The 18,469-nt window shown below is 41.2% G+C and overlaps 1 protein-coding gene across 4 annotated transcripts in view; it reads left to right on the top strand.

Annotated features, from left to right (window-relative positions):
* The window catches only part of RAPGEF2 (Rap guanine nucleotide exchange factor 2), a 248,568-nt gene that overhangs the window by 75,065 nt on the left and 155,034 nt on the right, over positions 1-18,469 (top strand). For all 4 annotated transcript variants that reach the window (XM_061192649.1, XM_061192646.1, XM_061192647.1 and 1 more), the window contains exons 2-3: positions 4,535-4,605; positions 9,757-9,813. In XM_061192649.1, coding sequence (XP_061048632.1) covers positions 4,535-4,605; positions 9,757-9,813 — 128 coding nt within the window. The remainder of the gene's footprint in view (positions 1-4,534; positions 4,606-9,756; positions 9,814-18,469) is intronic.

The following is an 18,469-nucleotide window of genomic DNA, read 5'->3' as shown; positions in this document are numbered from 1 at the left end:
TAACAAAGCTACAGATGAATAAAATTAAAGCCCATCAGTTTATTTGAAAATTGACCATTAGAGGGTGACACTTTAAATTTCTAGTATTAATACATTTTAAATTGGGACAATTGAGAATTATAAATGAGGTGTTTTTTTCCTCTTAACACATCATAATATTGTTTTAAGGTGTGCAATAATATATTTTAGGCTGAAAACCTTCTTGGAATCCTCTTAGAAAGGTTTTGAATTCCTTACCTAGTTATTCTGTGGTCACTGTCGCTTCCCTGTGCCCTTGATACATGAAATCTAAGTGCACAGGTAGTTTGGATTGTTCTCAAAGGTATCCCTAAGGCTGCAGAAATTTTTTCTTAATCTAAAGAGAAGATTAAATTTAACCAAAGTAGTGCAACAAGATTTGTACACTGAGAAGTAGAGAACATAGTTGAAAGAAATTAAGGAACACCTAATTCAATGGAAAAACATCCCATGTCATAGATTGGGAGACTTAATACTGTGATGATGGCTATACTACCTGAATTGATCGTCAGATTCAGTGCAATCCTTATTAAAACCCCAGCTGGCTTTTCTGCAGAGATGTACAAGCTGATTGTAAAATTCAAATGTGAACACAAGGCACCCAGAAAAGTAGAATAAGGTTGGAACACTCACAGTTTCTGATTTCACACTTGCTCCAAAGCTGCATAAATGAGACAGTGGTGGTGGTGGAATGAGGATGGACATACAGACCAATGGAATAGATCTGAGTCCAGAAATGAACACTGACATTTACGGTCAATTGATTTTCAGCAAGGGCACCAGTACAATTCACTGGGGAAACAATAGTATTTTTTACAAAGGGTGATGGGACAACTGGATATCTGCATGCAAAAGAATGGACTTTGGACCCTTACGTTATTGAATGTGAAAGTAATTAAAAATGGATTGTAGACTTAAACGTAAGAGCTAAAGCTGTGGAAGAAGAAGCTCTTAGAAGCAAATATATTAATGAATTGTTGTGACCTTGGATTAGATCATGGTTTCTTAAATGTGACTCTAAAAGCATACGCAACAAAAGAAAAAATAGGTAAACTGGACTTCATCAAAATTAAAAACTTTGTGCTTCAAACGGCACCATCCAAGAAAGTGAAATGACTGGCCATGGAAAGGGAGAAAATATTTACTGATAGTGTACCTGATAAGGGTCTTCTATCCAGAATACATAAAGAATTCTTAAAATGCAATAATAAAGACACATAACCCAATTAAAAAGTGAACAGCAACTGACAAAGGATTAATCTCTAAAATATACAAGCAGCTCATGCAGCTCAATATCAAAAAAACAAACAACCCAATCCAAAAATGGGCAGAAGACCTAAACATACGTTTCTCCAAGGAAGATATACAGATGGCCAACAGACACATGAAAAAATGCTCAACATCACTAATCATTAGAGAAATGCAAATCAAAACTACAGTGAGGTATCACCTCACACCGGTCAGAATGGCCATCATTCAAAAGTCTACAAACAATAACTGCTGGAGAGAGTGTGGAGAAAAGGGAACCCTCTTGCACTATTGGTGGGAATGTAAATTGATACAGCCACTATGGAGAACAGTATGGAGGTTCCTTAAAAAACTAAAAATAGGACTACCATATGGCCCAGCAATCCCACTACTGGACGTATACCCTGAGAAAACCATAATTCAAAAAGGGACATGTACCACAGTGTTCATTGCAGCACTATTTACAATAGCCAGGTCATGGAAGCAACCTAAGTGTCCGTCGATGGATGAATGGATAAAGAAGATGTGGTACATATATACAATGGAATATTACTCAGCCATAAAAAGAAACGAAATTGAGTTATTTGTAGTGAGGTGGATGGATCTAGAGTCTGTCATACAGAGTGCGGTAAGTCAGAAAGAGAAAAACAAATACCCTATGCTAACACATATATATGGAATCTAAAAAAAAAAAAAAAGGTTCTGAAGAACCTAGGGGCAGGACAGGAATAAAGATGTAGACGTAGAGAATGGACTTGAGGACACGGGGAGGGGGAAGGGTAAGCTGGGACGAAGTGAGAGAGTGGCATGGACATATATACACTACCAAATGTAAAATAGATAGCTAGTGGGAAGCAGCCGCATAGCACAGGGAGATCAGCTCGGTGCTTTGTGACCACCTAGAGGGGTGGGATAGGGAGGGTGGGAGGGAGACGCAAGAGGGAAGGGATATGGGGATATATGTATACATGTAGCTGATTCACTTTGTTATACAGCAGAAACTAACACACCATTGTAAAGCAATTATACTCCAATAAAGATGTTAAAAAAAGAAAGAATAAATAACCCCTGGGGGGAAAAAAAGTGAACAAAGAATTGAATAGGTATTTACCCAAAGATGTACGAATGGCCAATAAGCACATGAAAAATGGTCAGCACCCTTGGTCATTAGTGAAATGCAAATCAACACCTTCAAACACACCTGGGAAGGCTAAAATAAAAAGGACAGACGTTAGTGTTGACAGGGACGTATGTGGAGAAATTAGAGTCCTTAGACCTTGCCAATAGGATTATAAATGATGTAGCCACTTAGGTAAACAATTTGGCAGTTCCTTGAAAAGCTAAACACAGAGTTACCATATGAATGAGCCGTTCTACTCGCAGGTATATATATATATACCCATGAGAACTGAAGACGGGTGTGCAAACAAAAACGTATGCATGAGAATTCACGACAGCATTATTCATACCGGCCATAAAGTAGGAAGAACCCAAATGTCCGTCAGTTGATGAGTGGATAAACAAACTGTGGCATCTCTCTATAATGGAGTACTATTTGGTGATACAAAGGAAAGTATTGTTACCTGCTGCAGCCTAGGTGAACCCTGAAGCTATTAGGCCAAGAGAAGGAAGGCAGTCACAAAAGGTCGTGTATTTCCGTTGTGAGATTCCATTTACACGAAATGTCCAGAATAGGCAAATCCATAGACACAGAGCAGATTAACAGTTGCCAGGAGCTGGGGGAAGGGAGGATGGGAAGTGAATGCTAAAGGGTGTGGGTTTGTCTTTTGGGTGGTAAAAATGTTCAGGAATTATGGTGGTGATTGACAAACACAAACCACGGAATTATTCACAAGTGATAAATCTTGAGTTCTAGCGAGTCCGGCAGCCCTGGGCCCACTCACAGTGGCTCATCTCTAGGAGGAGGGGGCAGCCCGGGTGGAGCCAAGGGCCGGGGAGGGTCGTGCCCACCACCTGGATTGGGTCATGTGCACAGTGCTGCTGTGGCCCCCTGCAAGAAAACAAAGAAAAGAAAATGATGTGTGAATTATAGCTCAGGAGAGCTATTATTTTAAAAGAAAGAGGGTAATTTTACAAATTTCTTAAAATACATTTGTTTTACATTTTGGCTAAGATTTGGGGGAGGAGTAAATGTAGATTTGTATTCTTGAGATCAGAAACTGCTAGATATTCACTGGAGTCTTTTTTTTTTTAAGTTTATTTAAATTTTTGGCTGTGTTGGGTCTTCGTTGCTGCGCGTGGACTTTCTCTAGTTGCGGCGAGCGGGGGCTACTCTTCGTTGCGGTGCGCGGGCTTCTCACTGCGGTGGCTTCTCTTATTGCGGAGCACAGGCTCTAGGTGCACGGGCTTCAGTAGTTGTGGCACGCAGGCTCAGTAGTTGTGGCTCTTGGGCTCTAGAGCACAGGCTCAGTAGTTGTGGCACACGGGCTTAGCTGCTCCGCGGCATGTGGGATCTTCCCAGACCAGGGCTTGAACCCGTGTCCCCTGCATTGGCAGCCGGATTCTTAACCACTGCGCCACCAGGGATGTCCCCTCATTGGAGTCTTAAAATACTAACTTCTGTACACCCAAAACTTATATAATATTGTACATCAACTATACCTCAATTAAAAAAAAATACTAATTACTTGCTGGCTTGTCATATAAATGAATATAAACAGGATTTTGAATTTTTACCTGTTCTAAATGTTCATGAATAACTATGAATCTTTTTTCTATGTATTGTAATATGGTCTGGAAAAGCAAGGCATGTCTGTTTTTCTAAAAGAGAATATTTCAATTTAAATATTTCTGCATATAAGAAATGTCATTTGGTAAGAATAGAAAACAATTGAATTCATGCTCATTTTTAAGTGTAGGCATGAAATAACATGCATTAATGTTATATTGACTAAGAAGATCATTTAATGATGGAATTGGTAAATATACTTTAAAATTAAAACTTTACATTTGATATTTTGATGTAAAAGCTGGGAAATAGGTGATAACAACTTATGAGGAATTTATTTTTGTAAATTTGAGCCAATTTAGTTTATATTTTAATGGCCTTTCTATGTATCCCAGAGGCAGTTGTGATGCATGACATTTGTGCAGTCCAGCATTTCTCTTAATAATGTGATTTTTGATGTCTAAAAAACTTGTATTTAAAAAAAAAGCTATTTTAAATTTGGTCTGTAAATATAATGACTTATTTTAGAAGCCTCTTTTCCCGACACGTTTAATAATTTCTGTCCTTTTTTTCAAACAGGATCTGGAAATAGTGTATTCCTATTTACATGGTATGGAAGCCTTATCCAACCTGAGGGAGCATCAACTTAGGTAAGTCATTTTAATATGAATAATAATAGGATGCTTGGGTTTTATGTGATTATTTATTATTGTTTAGAAGTAGGATTAAAGATAACTTACTTGTGAAAACTCGGCCTCATCTGGCCTTGTAAGTTTTACGTCCATATGATAATTTCTGACATTTCTGCCATAGTGGTCACCTCTCTGCCTCCTGTCCCTCTACCTGCCCTCCCCACCTGAAGCAATAAACACCACTTGGTGAACACACCAAAGGAGCATTATTTGCCATCCTGGCAAATAAAAATCTCCTTCCTAGTACTCCGCTACATAAGAAACCAGAATGTGTTTAGCTATTCCAAAAATGATTCAGTTCACTGTTTTAGTATGTTTTAGGTCTTTATATATAGCATATTTATTGCATTAAGTTGACTGCCCTTTTCGGGGAAATTCAGTTTATACCACAGTTGTTGTTTATATAGTCCATTCATATAAAAATCTTACCACTTCTCTTGTACAGTGATACAGCAACCTTATTTATGGTTATCTGGGCTTACATTAAAAGATCAGAAACATCTTGTATAATCCAGTGATTAACTGGTATAGAAAATAAAGGACCTTAGGAAGATGGATTACATATAAACACCAACTAGGACGTTATGGGAAAGTTTTGTTGTCTCCAGCTCCAGCTACTTTTGATACCAGCAGTTTTTAATTATGAAAGGAATACTTTTTCTGTGTATTTCCCCTTTACTCTTTAAAAACTAGTTAATTTGTGAGCATGTCAATTTCATATTTAGTTGTTAATTGAAAAAAGTGTCAAGAGGATTGAATACTTCTCAAATTAAATTTGTAATGAAAATGATTTAAAGTTTTATTAGAAAGGGCAAAACCATTGGGAATTTGTAAGATGGCTCAAATTAAAGCAAGGATAATTTCTAAAGTATGTAACTTTCGTTTTATGTTTTTTGATGACAGCTATCCTAGGAAAAAATTATAGCGCCAATTGTCTGTTTAATTGAATGCAGTTAACCTGCAAATGCAAATGAATTAATTAATATGAAAATATAAATGTCACATTGCCATATGCATATAAGACTACACATGGATAATATTTCGATAATATTCAGATATATCGATTATATAATGTGTGTCTATAGTATATGTAGTTATAAAATTACTTAGGTAATAGTAATTTGGTGCAATAGAGAAAGGAAATTTTTAATACATCTTATGAAAATTTTCAAGATTACAAAAGTAGAAGTAATACAATAAAGCCCCATACACCCACTAACCATTTTCTGCTGTTTCAAAAGTAAATTTTGGTTAGAAATAACTGATAACTTCAACAGTAGAGTTTAGCATACTTACACCTTAAAAAGTCTATTTTGGAGACTATTCAGCTTTGTTGGCATGAACTTACAAGGAGTCACCTTTAAGATGTGTATCTTGTTCTGCTTGTGTCAAAAAGTTGTTTGTTTCTCGTATTTATGCAAGACATCAGCTGCAACTAACTTAAGTCCTTTTTTAGAACAAGATCAGGATAGCAAAATGAATAATAGCAAGAAAAGAGGTACAGATAAACTCAATGACTTGGATAAACTGCTTTGTAACAACTACCCTTTCTGGGAAAAGTAGGTCTTATTTAGATAAGTTATTTCCTTTGAATTTTATAAATAAAATTTTACCCCTGGGATTAATAGAGAAGAGTTAAGACTTCCACATAATACAGTTTTCCAATTTTAGCAAAAAAACAAAAAAAGCTCTTAATCAAGGTTTTCCAGGTCTGTTTGTTCAGTGCTGGGCAGTGGGACACTGGTCTCCTAGGACGGAGGGGAGGCTTTCCTCTGTGGGAGCCTCACTTTGTGCGCCGTGGGGCTGTCCGTCTGCAAGCCGTGCGTTGATCCGCAGCGGCTGGTGACGTGCAGTTAATTGGCTGTGTTGCTGTAAGATCACACACTCTGTGCAACGCAGAGGTTTTCAGGTCCTCACTGACGTGCTGTACGTCGTTTCCACACAGCATTATTTTTCTAAGGTTTACTGCCTTCACCCAGGTGGATCAGAGGCAGCATATGTGCCAGAGGGGAGGAGGAAGCTCCGTGGGAGTGGCGGCCAAGGATGTGTAACGAGCGGAGTAACTGGGGCCATGCAGTGCTGGAAGCAAGAGCCTGCTGAACTATGTGTGTGTATACATACATATATATACACATGACATATATATAGTGTGTATATATATATATATATGGTTATGTGTGTGTGTATACATATACATACATACTACATATATATAGTGTAACATATATATATATGGTTATATGTGTGTGTGTACATATATACACTACATATATATAGTATAACATATATATGGTTATGTGTGTGTGTACCTATATATACACACTACATATATATAGTATAGCATATATACATGGTTGTGTGTGTGTATACATATACATACATACTACATATATATAGTATAACATATATATGGTTATGTGTGTGTACATATATACACACTACATATATATAGTATAACATATATATATATGGTTATATGTGTGTGTACATATATACACTACATATATATAGTATAACATATATATGGTCATATAGTATAACATATGATTATGTGTGTGTACATATATACATACTACATATATATAGTATAACATATATATGGTTATATAGTATAACACATATGGTTATGTGTATACATATACATACACACTATATATATATGGTATATGTATACATATACATACACACTACATATATATAGTATAACATATATACATGGTTATATAGTATAACATATATATGGTTATGTGTGTGTGTATACATATATACATACTACATATATATAGTATAACATATATATGGTTGTGAGTGTGAGTCATATATATACACACTACATACATACAGTATAACATATATATGGTTATATGTATGTGTGTGTGTATACATGTGTGTATATATATACACACATACTATATATGGAATAACATATATATGGTTATATGTATGTGAGAGTGTGTGTGTGTATATATATATATACATACTGCATATATAGTATAACATATATGGTTATGTGTATGTGAGTTTGTATACATGTATATTCTTTAGCATTATGGATGAGCGTAATTATTATTATACAGGCGGTTTTAGACATTAAGGAACAACTAAAATCTGGCTAGTATATTCTTTAGGAATTCAGGCAAGATCAGTATGCTTCTGATAAAACATTCCTTAACAATGTTTAAAGAAAAAAAAAGCATTTTGGTACTGTTTCCATTTATTTAGAACACTGTCCTGTAGATGATTTTATCTTGATTTTCTCATGGCGCTAGGTTAGTGGTGTCACGGTGAGAGGTTAGGTGTGGGGCATGGCTTTGGAGCCGTCAGCTTACGGATTACGTTAAAAATCACAGACTGGATGAGGTTACATGGTGCAGAGGAGAAGAGGGCTGACAGCCCCTGGAAGTGATGCATTTCGAGTCAGGTAGAGGAGTGGGAGTGGCAGAGGGTCCAAAGGAGACTGAAAAAATGATGAGTAAGAGGAAAACCAGGAGACTTAGAGCAGAAAATGCTGTAAGGAAAAGGGAGTCATCACGTGTTGCTGAGAAGTGGCATTAATACAAGGTCAGAAAAGATTTAGATAACACAGAGGAAGCTGACAACTTTCAGAGTTGTTTTTGTTTTTTGGCCGCACAGCTTGTGGGATCTCAGTTCCCCAACCAGGGATTGAACCCGGGCCCTGTCAGTGGAAGCGCGGAGTCCTACCCACTAGGCCTCCAGCAGCTCCCCCCAGCCCCCCTTTTTTCTGAGTTTCAGGGACCCAGTGATGGAGGAGAGGGAGGAGGGCGAGAGAAAGGAGACAGTGTATTCACGTAGACAACTCTAAAAGGAGAATTTCTGTTGCGGGAAAAGCGGAATGTGGATAGTAGCTGGAGGGGGATATGGGGTCAAGCACGTCTCCTTTCCCCATAAGGTGTGTTTGTGTATTGAGGAAGCGATTTAGGAGAGAGGGAGAAACGGATGATGGGAGGGGTGAGCCCGCAGGAGTACAGGGTCCACCGTAGAAGGACCGAGATCCAGTGAAAAGGGTGTAACAGGAAACAGGGCAGAGCCGGTTACATAATTTAAAGACCTGGTATTTTTAGACCCATTACTTGTGTCCCTCATCCTTTCCTAGGAAGAATTGGTATGATGCAGTCTATTAAAACTATGTTTAACGATGTGTATTCAAGGTTCGATGCTACCTTCTGGAGTTACGTGAAAGTTTTGGGTAAGGGATTGAGAGGCTGAGGGGGCCTCTGAAGCAGGGTGCTGGTCGTGGGACGATCAAGGCAAAAGAGAACCCGGGAGGGTCGTTTTCAAGTGAAAAATCAAGAGCGTGCCAACAGCGGAAAGATGGATGTGTGTTGATCCCCATGTTTCACAGACGGGGCTGGTAGCCCCACTGACCAAAATGGCACTGCTGTTGAAACAGTCACTTTTACAGCCAGCCTTTTCTGTTTCCCAGTTCCTTCTTAAGAAGAAGTAGTCCTTTTCTCTTTTGCATTTCTGTAACTTTTGGGCAATTTTACATGGTAATTTTGAGGTAATTTTGAATATTTAAACATTTATTCATGTTTTCCATAATTTTCATAGTTTATTTTCCTCAGGGATGAATCATTTGAAGTACATAAATCTTTAAGTTGTAAAGCGTTCATTTAGTCCTTAGTCATAAAAATACGCACCTTAATAAAAGCCTACTTTTGTCTGAAATTCCATACTGTTAAGTAACATTAACGTTAAACTGTGAATTATGTTCTCACTTTTTAAGTTAATAAGTTTTCCTTTCTGATTTTCAGGTTCTTTCTCATTTTCTGTTTACCTTGGAGAACATTAATTGGTCCGCATGTCATTTACAAAGTATAAAACACATACAATTTTGTTCCCTATGAAATAAACCTGGTGAAGCTGACATCTAACAAAATGTTTCTTTTCTAGCATCTCTTTACTAGATTTCATTTTATTTTGTTAACCTAGGCACCACAAATATTTATCTTGAGGCCAATAAATGATTGTGACAATTCATAAAAGTAATGTTAATTTTCTACATAATGTCTCATTTACGTTTTTAAACTATTAGTATGTTTTTTCATGACAAACGGTGAACTCGTGTCTTTATTTTTTGTTTTACAGGTTAATGTGTGAAACTGTGAGATATGAAAGACATGAAGCCAATGAAGTTTTATACTAGTAGGTGTTTCCTCTGTCTTTGCACAATGTGTAATGCAGCAGCTAGATGATGTCCTTAAAGTATCAAAGAAGTACTAGGGGCACCTTGCCAAGTCAGCACTGCCTTAATTTTGCATTAACTTTTATTGCATAATTTAGAAATGTGAAGCATTTCAACTATTTCAGTCCTTTGCTGATAAGTTCACATCAGCATCTATATGTTTCTCACTTGTGGTTAGAGATAGTATTTCACATTACAGAGTATTTTGACTTTTATGAAATGAGAAGTAGTGTAGAGTCTTTCCAAAGGAAAGTTTCTTCTTTAAATCATATTGATGTTCCTTTTAAGATCTGTAACGTACTCCTTGAAAAAATGGCAACTAATTTTTTAAGCAATGTGGTAAACATTCAGTAGATAAATATTGGTGTGTTAGGGATACGTAAGCTCTGATTTACTAGACATATTGTTTTGTTAATGTTTGCTGTGAATGACGGTTGTTCTGTTGACTTTCCTTCCTGTTTTTCAAGGCACTTACTAAGTAATTACTACTTTCCATGCATATTATAGGGAATCTTTATTGAAATAAATAAAATACAGCTTCTGCCCTTAGGGAGGCTATAATCTTTTGAAGGAGGTAGAAATAGAAAAAAGGAAAGCAGCAACAATAAAAACTAACCCACCAGAGTAGCTGAGACTATAGGTTTGTACAGAAGGGGGCGCAGAGGAGGGTCTCGGAGAAGGGGCCCTTTGCCCTGGGTCTCCTAGCGTGTCTGGTGGTCTCGCGGGACTTTCTTGGCAGGAGGCACTGTGTGTACAGGGACAGAGGGGGAGGGGCCTGGCGTCCCGTGTTGAACAGTGCGGCCAGTTTAGTGCGCATGGCCTGGGGTGTGTGGAGTCAGGAGAAGGGGCAGGCCACAGTCACGCTTGCGTGTGAATGTGTTGTTGAAAAAGTCCTCCTCGATTCTTTAGGCGACTGGAAATGAGTGCTTTTCCTCCTCAATTACATTTTATTCTGGAAAATTACAGATGTTCACAGTATTAGCGACAGTAGTAAAATGGGCCCCCGTGGACTCACCATGCCACGTTGTCGACTGATAAGCAATGATGTTTCATCTCTTACTCCACCTCCAGTGGATTATTTTGAAGTAAATCCAGACATATCAGTTCAGCCATCATTGTTTTGATATGTGTTTTTATCTTTAAAAGATAGACTTAAAAAAAAAACTTAACCACAATAATATCATCAAACCTTAAAAAATAATTCTTTCATATCATGAAAATAATCAAATTTCTTTGTCTCAAATTTGTTTTGGTACAGGTTGTTTGTTGGTTGTTTATCTTTCTTAAGTCTCTTTTAGTCTGTAGGTAGGCGGCCAGTTTTCAAGCAGCAAAATGATGTGACCAGATGCCTCCCAGCCCCACACATCCCCTCAGAGATAATATCCGTGTCTGCCTGAAAACACAAAGGGTGGATTAGATTGAGTGGACGGGCAGGGAAATCTGTTAGAGAATTGCAGTCATGTGAGGTGACAGTGCTTGAACTTGGGCAGACAGAGGAAAGGGGCCGTCACGGATGGATTTCAGAAGATATGGGTGGATCTGATGCAGGATGGTTCTTGGCTGTCAATATCCATCCAGGGCTTCAGAGAACATACATGCAATGGAGAAGAGTAGTAAATAACCCAGACATAATTGGTAATGAGAAAACTCACACCAGGGGCAAATGCCCTTAACATATTTATCCTCGAAGGAATCATTATGTAACTAACTTAAGACTATTTGTTCTCTTTCGGGAGCAATTAAAAGCTATCCGTTTAATGGGTGTACACCTGTCAGGGTTGGCAATCTCTGATGAGTATTATTGACGTGTGTTGTAGCAGTGCAGTGGCAGTCAGCGTCAGCTTTCTGTTACTTTGTCCCTTCCCTCTGAGACATGGTTTGGGCCGTGTCGATGATGAGGCAATAGCAAACGTGTAACAAGCCCTTCGTCCGTCGCACACACTCGAATCCGAGCTCTGTGTGCATTGATTTAATCCCTCCTTGCAGCCGTCTTGCGGGTAGATCTTCCATCACCCCCGTTTTACGTGTGAGGGTGCTGAGGCTTGTGTCACACTGCTCAGCTCGGGATCTGGACTTGCGCCCAGACCTGGTGACTCTGCGGCCCTAGCTGCCCCCCACACAGCAGCATTTCCCAGCCTTCTTCACGCCTCTGTAGAAAATGATGCTGTGTGCATGCAGGCGCGAGGACTGCATCTCTCCCTGGGCTGGCCTCCCCAAGGGGTGATGGCAGCCCCTGAAACCCGCCAGCACTTCTGCCCACATTGTGCCGGCTTCCTGACAATTATTATTTATTATTCATTTAAATGGAAGGTAGTTTGCAGTGTTTTAAATAGATCTGCTGTTTCTTTTTAAAGTCAGTTTAGGCAGTGAATATGAGCCCTGCTGATCATGCGAAGCCATGACTTGGATAATCCGAAATTGAATGCATTTAGGAGTTTGCAGCAAGAGTTGACTGTAGTAATTGTTTGTTTTGGACTAATTAGAATGAGGTGGCAGCGTTAGTAAGCAATGAAGAATCTATGGGTATTTGGTAGATTATGATTTCCCACGACCAAAAATTCAGAGACTAAGTGTAGATACCCTCAGTCAGATTCCTAGTATTTGGCCAAGCTTGTGTTGAAGGGTAGTGGGAAGATTTTCCTCTGTGATCCTTGAACAGACTTTGTCTCTGCTCTGAGCAGTTGGTGTAAGCGCGGTTTTGAAAATTAAAGAACACTTGTATTGGGGGTGTATATAAATCTGCGATAACTTAATAATACCACCCCTCTTTTTTGGGACCTGTTGTCATTACCTCTTGGGAATGACTTGTCTGTGCTTGAGCCTGGAGAACAACAGTGCAGTTGGAATATCAAAGACTTTCAGAATTTTGTTTTATGACCAAGAGATGAGTATTCATTTTCCTTATTATGTTTGCGTGCTGGTGACGTCCCAGTCTATGACTCTCATAATTTCACCAGGTAAATATAGGACTCTTTTGATCCACCTCTGTGCCTCCGTTTTCTTACCTGTAAAGTTGGGACAGTGATGGCAGGGTTTGGTGTCTCCAGCTGGCGTGAGGCTGAGATGCAGGGCTCCGTGTGAAGGAAGGAGAGCAGGGCGCACGTGGTCGGTGCTCGGAAATGTCAGCCGCGGGCGGCGTTCTCACTCCGGTCACTGTTTTGGTAATTTACATTTTGTCCTCCCAATGTTTTAGCTGCTTTAAACTTTCTTTAGGAAGGAATTATGACAGCAGTGTTCTAATTCCCCTGGTGTTACTGTTTTAACAGTTGTAAGTATGTTTAACAGTTTTAAGTATGGCAAACAGTATGCCCTTTTAAATTATATTGTGATGCAGGAGAGAGTTGTGGTTCTGATAAAGTGGAATTTTTAAAGTGTAGACTTGCCCATTTAATTAGGTACGATTAGTTGAGCTGTACACATTGGACAGGAACATCAGGTAATTTCTGCCTTTCTTTCATTTGTTATCTGTTAGATGCTCGGTATTTTGCTAGCTTGGAAATACTAAGTGAGATAATATCATTTCACCTGAGGGACTTATTTTAGAGAATTTAAGAAAGGAGATAAACAAGTGTGTCCGTTCTCTTTACTTTAATGGCCAGCCATCCTCACCATTTCAGTTTAAGACATAGTTACATGTAAAGTGCTAAAAACCTTTGGATCAGAAATGCAACCATTAAAATATATATTTTTTTAAGCGTGCACACATAGCCGCTATAAACACGGGTATCGCTGAACCGCGGACCTGATTCCCACGCACGGGTCGGACTGAATGCTTTGGTTTCCAGAAGAGTTTTCAGAGCACTTTACTTTGTTAAGGGGTTTGTCTCCCCTTATTGCAGGAGCGGAAATTGTTCCTTTCTCAGAAGAAGCTGCATTGAGGCTAGTGGAGTCTTTTCAGGCGTTTTCATTGAAATCTGTAACCTCCGAACCTCAGGCCCAGCTGCCCCTCTGCCTGCGCCTGCCGGTCTCTTCAGGCCGCGGCTGGGTTTCCCGTTTCCACGGCAGCTCCCCCACGTGCCGCCTCGCCCTGTCCGCTCCGTGTCCCCCCTGGGTCCTGCCCTGTTTCCCACCCAGGGTGAGTTGCCATGTCTCCGTCCTTAGGAAGTTCTCCTGGGCTCTGGCCCATATCCAGTTATTGTACTGCTTTCTCCTTTCGGATGTGGCCAAGCTTTTATTTATTTTTACATCGTAGTCTTTTTAATTTTTTAAATTTTTAAAATTTTTATTATTTTTAATTTATTTCTTTAATTTATTTATTTTTGGCTGAGTTGGGTCTTTGTTGCTGCGCGCGGGCTTTTTCCAGTTGCAGCAAGTGAGGGCTACTCTTCGTTGCGGTGCGTGGGCTTCTCATTGCGGTGGCTTCTCTTGTTGCGGAGCACGGGCTCTAGGCGCCTGGGCTCAGTAGTTGTGGCACGCAGGCTCAGTCGTTGTGGCTCGCGGGCTCAGTAGTTGTGGCGCGTGGGCTTAGTTGCTCCGGGATCTTCCCAGACCAGGGCTCGAACCCGTGTCCCCTGCATTGGCAGGCAGATTCTTAACCACTGCGCCACAAGGGAAGCCCTATATCGTAGTCTTTTAAAAAAATTTTTACAAAAGCACTACCTACTACCTAGGTTGCTTTGCTTTTTTTGTTTATTTTCCCTCAGGAGACAAAGTACTTCAAATCTGCCTTCCTTTCTTCCCCAGCAATATGTAACCACTATTTGGAGTGTCCACGTTTCCATAAGTTTACTGTGCTTGTGTGTGTGTATAAGGAAAAGGTGAAACCTGAGGTTTTCGTTGACTTGAAGGCATGACACCTCTAAAGATTTAGCCTTTGCACAGACTTGTAGGATAAAGATGCTCAGCCCTGAGCTTGGCGTGTTGTGATGTACACGTGTGCTCTATGTAAGTATGACAATTCAAATAGGCACGCATGGATACACGCATACCCACAAATAGACTTGATTGTTTTATGTACATGTGGCGATACTTTAAGCTTTCTTGCCAATAATGATATTTTTATATTTACTGTTAGTCTTTGAATGAAAATGTTTTATTTTTGTGGTGAGTCAAAGAGTAGTAAAATAAAAACATTAACAAATGTATTTAGTCTGTAAACTCCATCAGGGCAGGGACTGTGTTTAGTTCAGATTTACGTGTGCCATGCCCAGCACAGACATTTGCATCTTGTCTGTTCTCTGTTGTTATTTTTTGCACTTATTTCAAGGGATATATTCCTTTGCTAGATCAGCAGGAAAAGACCTTCTTTATGGCCTAACTTCTGGGTAAAACAGCCGACTGCAGGTTAGGTGTTCGGTTCTTTGTATCAATTCTCTGTGAAACTACTTAGTGAATAAAAACCTCTGAACTCCTCTTAACTATAGGTGTTCACAGTAACATGTAGCTCTCTCCCTGTGTTTTCTGGTCATTGCGGGTCATGGTGCTTGTGAGCTGGCCGTGCCTTTCCCATCACCCGGGACCTTGGCAGTTGGTGGGCGGATTTGGCGTGAGTTTGGTCGGTCTCTGGATGTCTGAGTTCTGTTCAGCAGTTCGGGTGCCAGTTTTCTGTAGAAGAGGGACAGGTTTGCTGTGCAAATGAAACTGCAGTGTGTAACTGAAAGAGGCAGATTTGTGAATTAATTTCATGACCCATTGGTAGTTTTCAGAAGAGTTAATTTTGGCTGCTCTCTTAAATTTGAGAAATTGTCGAGCCCTTGGGTGTAGCCCTCTGCCCTCAGTCTAGCTGAATCATTGACTGATGGATTGCCATAAGTATGTAATCTGCAGTGACTTTTTTTCTTTCATTCAAAAATAAGTTTATTGAGTAACTTCATGACTCCCAAGACATCACTCCCTCATTTCATTTTTAAAATGGATTTTATAAATTTAAGAATGACTGCACAGTGAGTCTGTAGGATCTTTGGCTTTACTAATTCTTTAGTATTGTTCTTTATATTGTTCCCTCTGCTTGTTAAGTGAATCATCACAGGTAAAAAAATTATGTCCACTTATCCCCCATATGTTCAAAATATTAATTTTTTTCAAAACAATATTTTCAAAATACTTTAATATATTCAAAATAAAATATTTTCAAAATAAAGCTGAAATAGCCTCAGTATTTCCATCAGTTTTCAGAGTTTTTATTGATGTTACTGATTTATCCTGTTTGTTGGTCTAAGCCCCTATAATTTATTGAGAGGAGGCTAAGAATTTTCTGAAAAAATGTTAAAATGATGCTTTTTTCCTTCAGAGTTTTCAGTGATAAAAGTGAAGTAACTTCCTTACAATTTAGAACTTTCAGGAAATGGAACAAAAAGTTACCCTCTACTTTTAAAATGTGTTGTTTTCGTAAGTGTGGGAATTTGTGATTAAATATTATGAAGCGTATAATTTTATAGTACAGTATTGCTATTCCGTACGTCAGAAATGTACATTTTAACTCTCCGTAGAACTCTATCATACGTTCTACACTTTATGCCTGAGTACATCCCGCTGGTGTGTGCACTTCACCTTTCTTTTGACCGTGACCTGGTGTTGTCAGGGCCCACACTGGCCATGTTGCATTAACTTTTCTTGTGAGCTTACTTTGTGCCGTTGGCCGTACAAAAATACATAAGACATGTTCTGTCTTTGAGCTTAAAGCTTAGAGCCCCATCAGAGGGGCAAGAAAAAAAAAGATTAAACTTTTTGATAAATCCAATAGCAGAAGTGATGTAATGTATTTGTGAAAAAGAGTACAGTTATTGTGTATCTGAAAAGCCATCTGCATCTTGGAAGGTGGCCATTGTTAGAACTTCTGTTTTAAGCCCTGGAACACTTTGTTCATAGGAAATCCGGCTCGGATCCATTGCAGTAGCCGTGAGGGTGGGAAGAGGGCTGGACAGGCTTCTGTCCCAAGGGGCTCGCCACGGCCTACTGAATCAACTGCTGGATTCCCAGGAAAGGGGTAGAGGGTAATTTATTGTCAACAGGTAAAATGATTCCTGCTTTGGTTATCGGCATAACTGTACATTTGAGAGAACAAGTCTGTGCCGGTCAGAGGGGTCTAGTAACAGGGTAGGGGGCCAAGAGCGAGGCCGCGAACTTCAGCAGAGGCTTCGGGGCGGAGCCCGCAGAATGGGATGGGGGGATGTGCAGAGGGAGAAATTTAGGAGGACTTTGTGCTTTCTGGCTTTATCCTTCCGTTGGATGACGTTGCTGGGACAGCAGATACAGGGAAAGAGACGGGTGCTTTCCTAGCCGTGGCCCCGGGTGGCTGTCCCTCTGGGCTCCTTGCGAGAGGTCTCCACTTAACCTCGTGGAACTTTGGATGGTCCTCGTTTTATTGCCCATCTGGTTTCTTAGCTCAAGATGTGGAGCCAGTAGGCCCGGGTGGTAAGAATCCCGTTCCCATCTCTCCCAGGTGCCGCCGGCTTTGTTGTTTGGACGTGGCGTGGCATCTGGGTCGTACCTATCATAGAATGCAGCCTCCCTTTCTAAACCGCCCCGAGCCCTGATGCGTGGCGGCCCACGCGGCTGCGTGCGCCCACCTCTCCCTGAGCGGGCGTCCTCTCCACCGTTTCTGGACGTTTCCGCGCGTATTGCCGCCTCGTGCGTCTCCGGGCCCTGCTGCCGCCGTAGGTGTCGCCCGCGTGCAGCGCCGCAGGGTGCCCTCCGCCCCAGGCCCTTGTGCCCGTGCCGGCGCTGTGCTGCCCCTTCCCGTACCCGCGACGCCCTCCTTGGGCACTGACTTCTGGTCCCGGGCTGTTTGTTGTTTTGCGTGGGCACCATTCCTTCAGCTTCTGTTGGTTGACTCACCCGCGCCCCTGCAAACACACACGCAGAGACGGGGGTCAGGTGTCGGTCTGTGGCCGGCAGGAGGTGGGTGTGAGCCCCGCGTCCGCTCGGACACGGGTGCCCTTGCCCAGCGCCCCCCTCCCCCTCCCCTCCCCTCCCCCCCCTCCCCTCCCCCCCGTCCCCGCCCCTCCCCCGGCCCTTCCCCCCCCCCCCCCCCCGCAGCCTTTTGGCCGACTGGGCTCCACTTGAGTTTTCACGTTGTATTAACAACTGAATAAAGTAGCTTTTTCCCAAGTTGCTTTCTTGCCCTCTCATAGCCGCCTCTGCTGACCTGACGTGTGTTCTTGGGGTGTGTTAGCTTATTATCCTTTCAGCCGCCTTGTCAGCTTGGCCTTGGCCCCTCGCATTCATTGTCCCCCGGCTCCGGCTCCGTGAACGGGACGCGCGGCGCGCCCGCAGCCCTTCCGCGGGGAGACGCTGCCCCCTAGTGCGCCGCCGGGGTACTGCTGAGGGCGTTCTTGCAGCCTCGCTGCGTTTCTCCGGCCCCTGGTGCGCCGAAACTCGCGTCTTGGACTTTCAGTCGTTTTAGCACCAAATCTGAGTTGGTGTCTATTCAGCTGTTAACGCACTGGTGAATAAAATGTCTGAGTGCCAGTCGAGCCGTATCCAGTGTGTCTGCTGGGGGTAGTGAGTAGCTAGAGCGGTTTAAGAGCTGATGGGAGAAGGCTTCCGAGGTAGATGATGATGGCGCCGTGCTTCGAGTGAGCAAGTCCAGAGCGTCTGGGAACCCAGGGGGGAGGGACCCACTTTATTTGGAAGATACGAGAACGTTTTTCAGAGGGAAGTGGTCGTTAACCTGGA

This window comes from Eubalaena glacialis, chromosome 5, assembly GCF_028564815.1.
Source record: "Eubalaena glacialis isolate mEubGla1 chromosome 5, mEubGla1.1.hap2.+ XY, whole genome shotgun sequence".
NCBI lineage: Eukaryota > Metazoa > Chordata > Mammalia > Artiodactyla > Balaenidae > Eubalaena > Eubalaena glacialis.
Note: the sequence above shows the minus strand (reverse complement) of the source record. Positions and strands in the feature narration are given on the sequence as shown.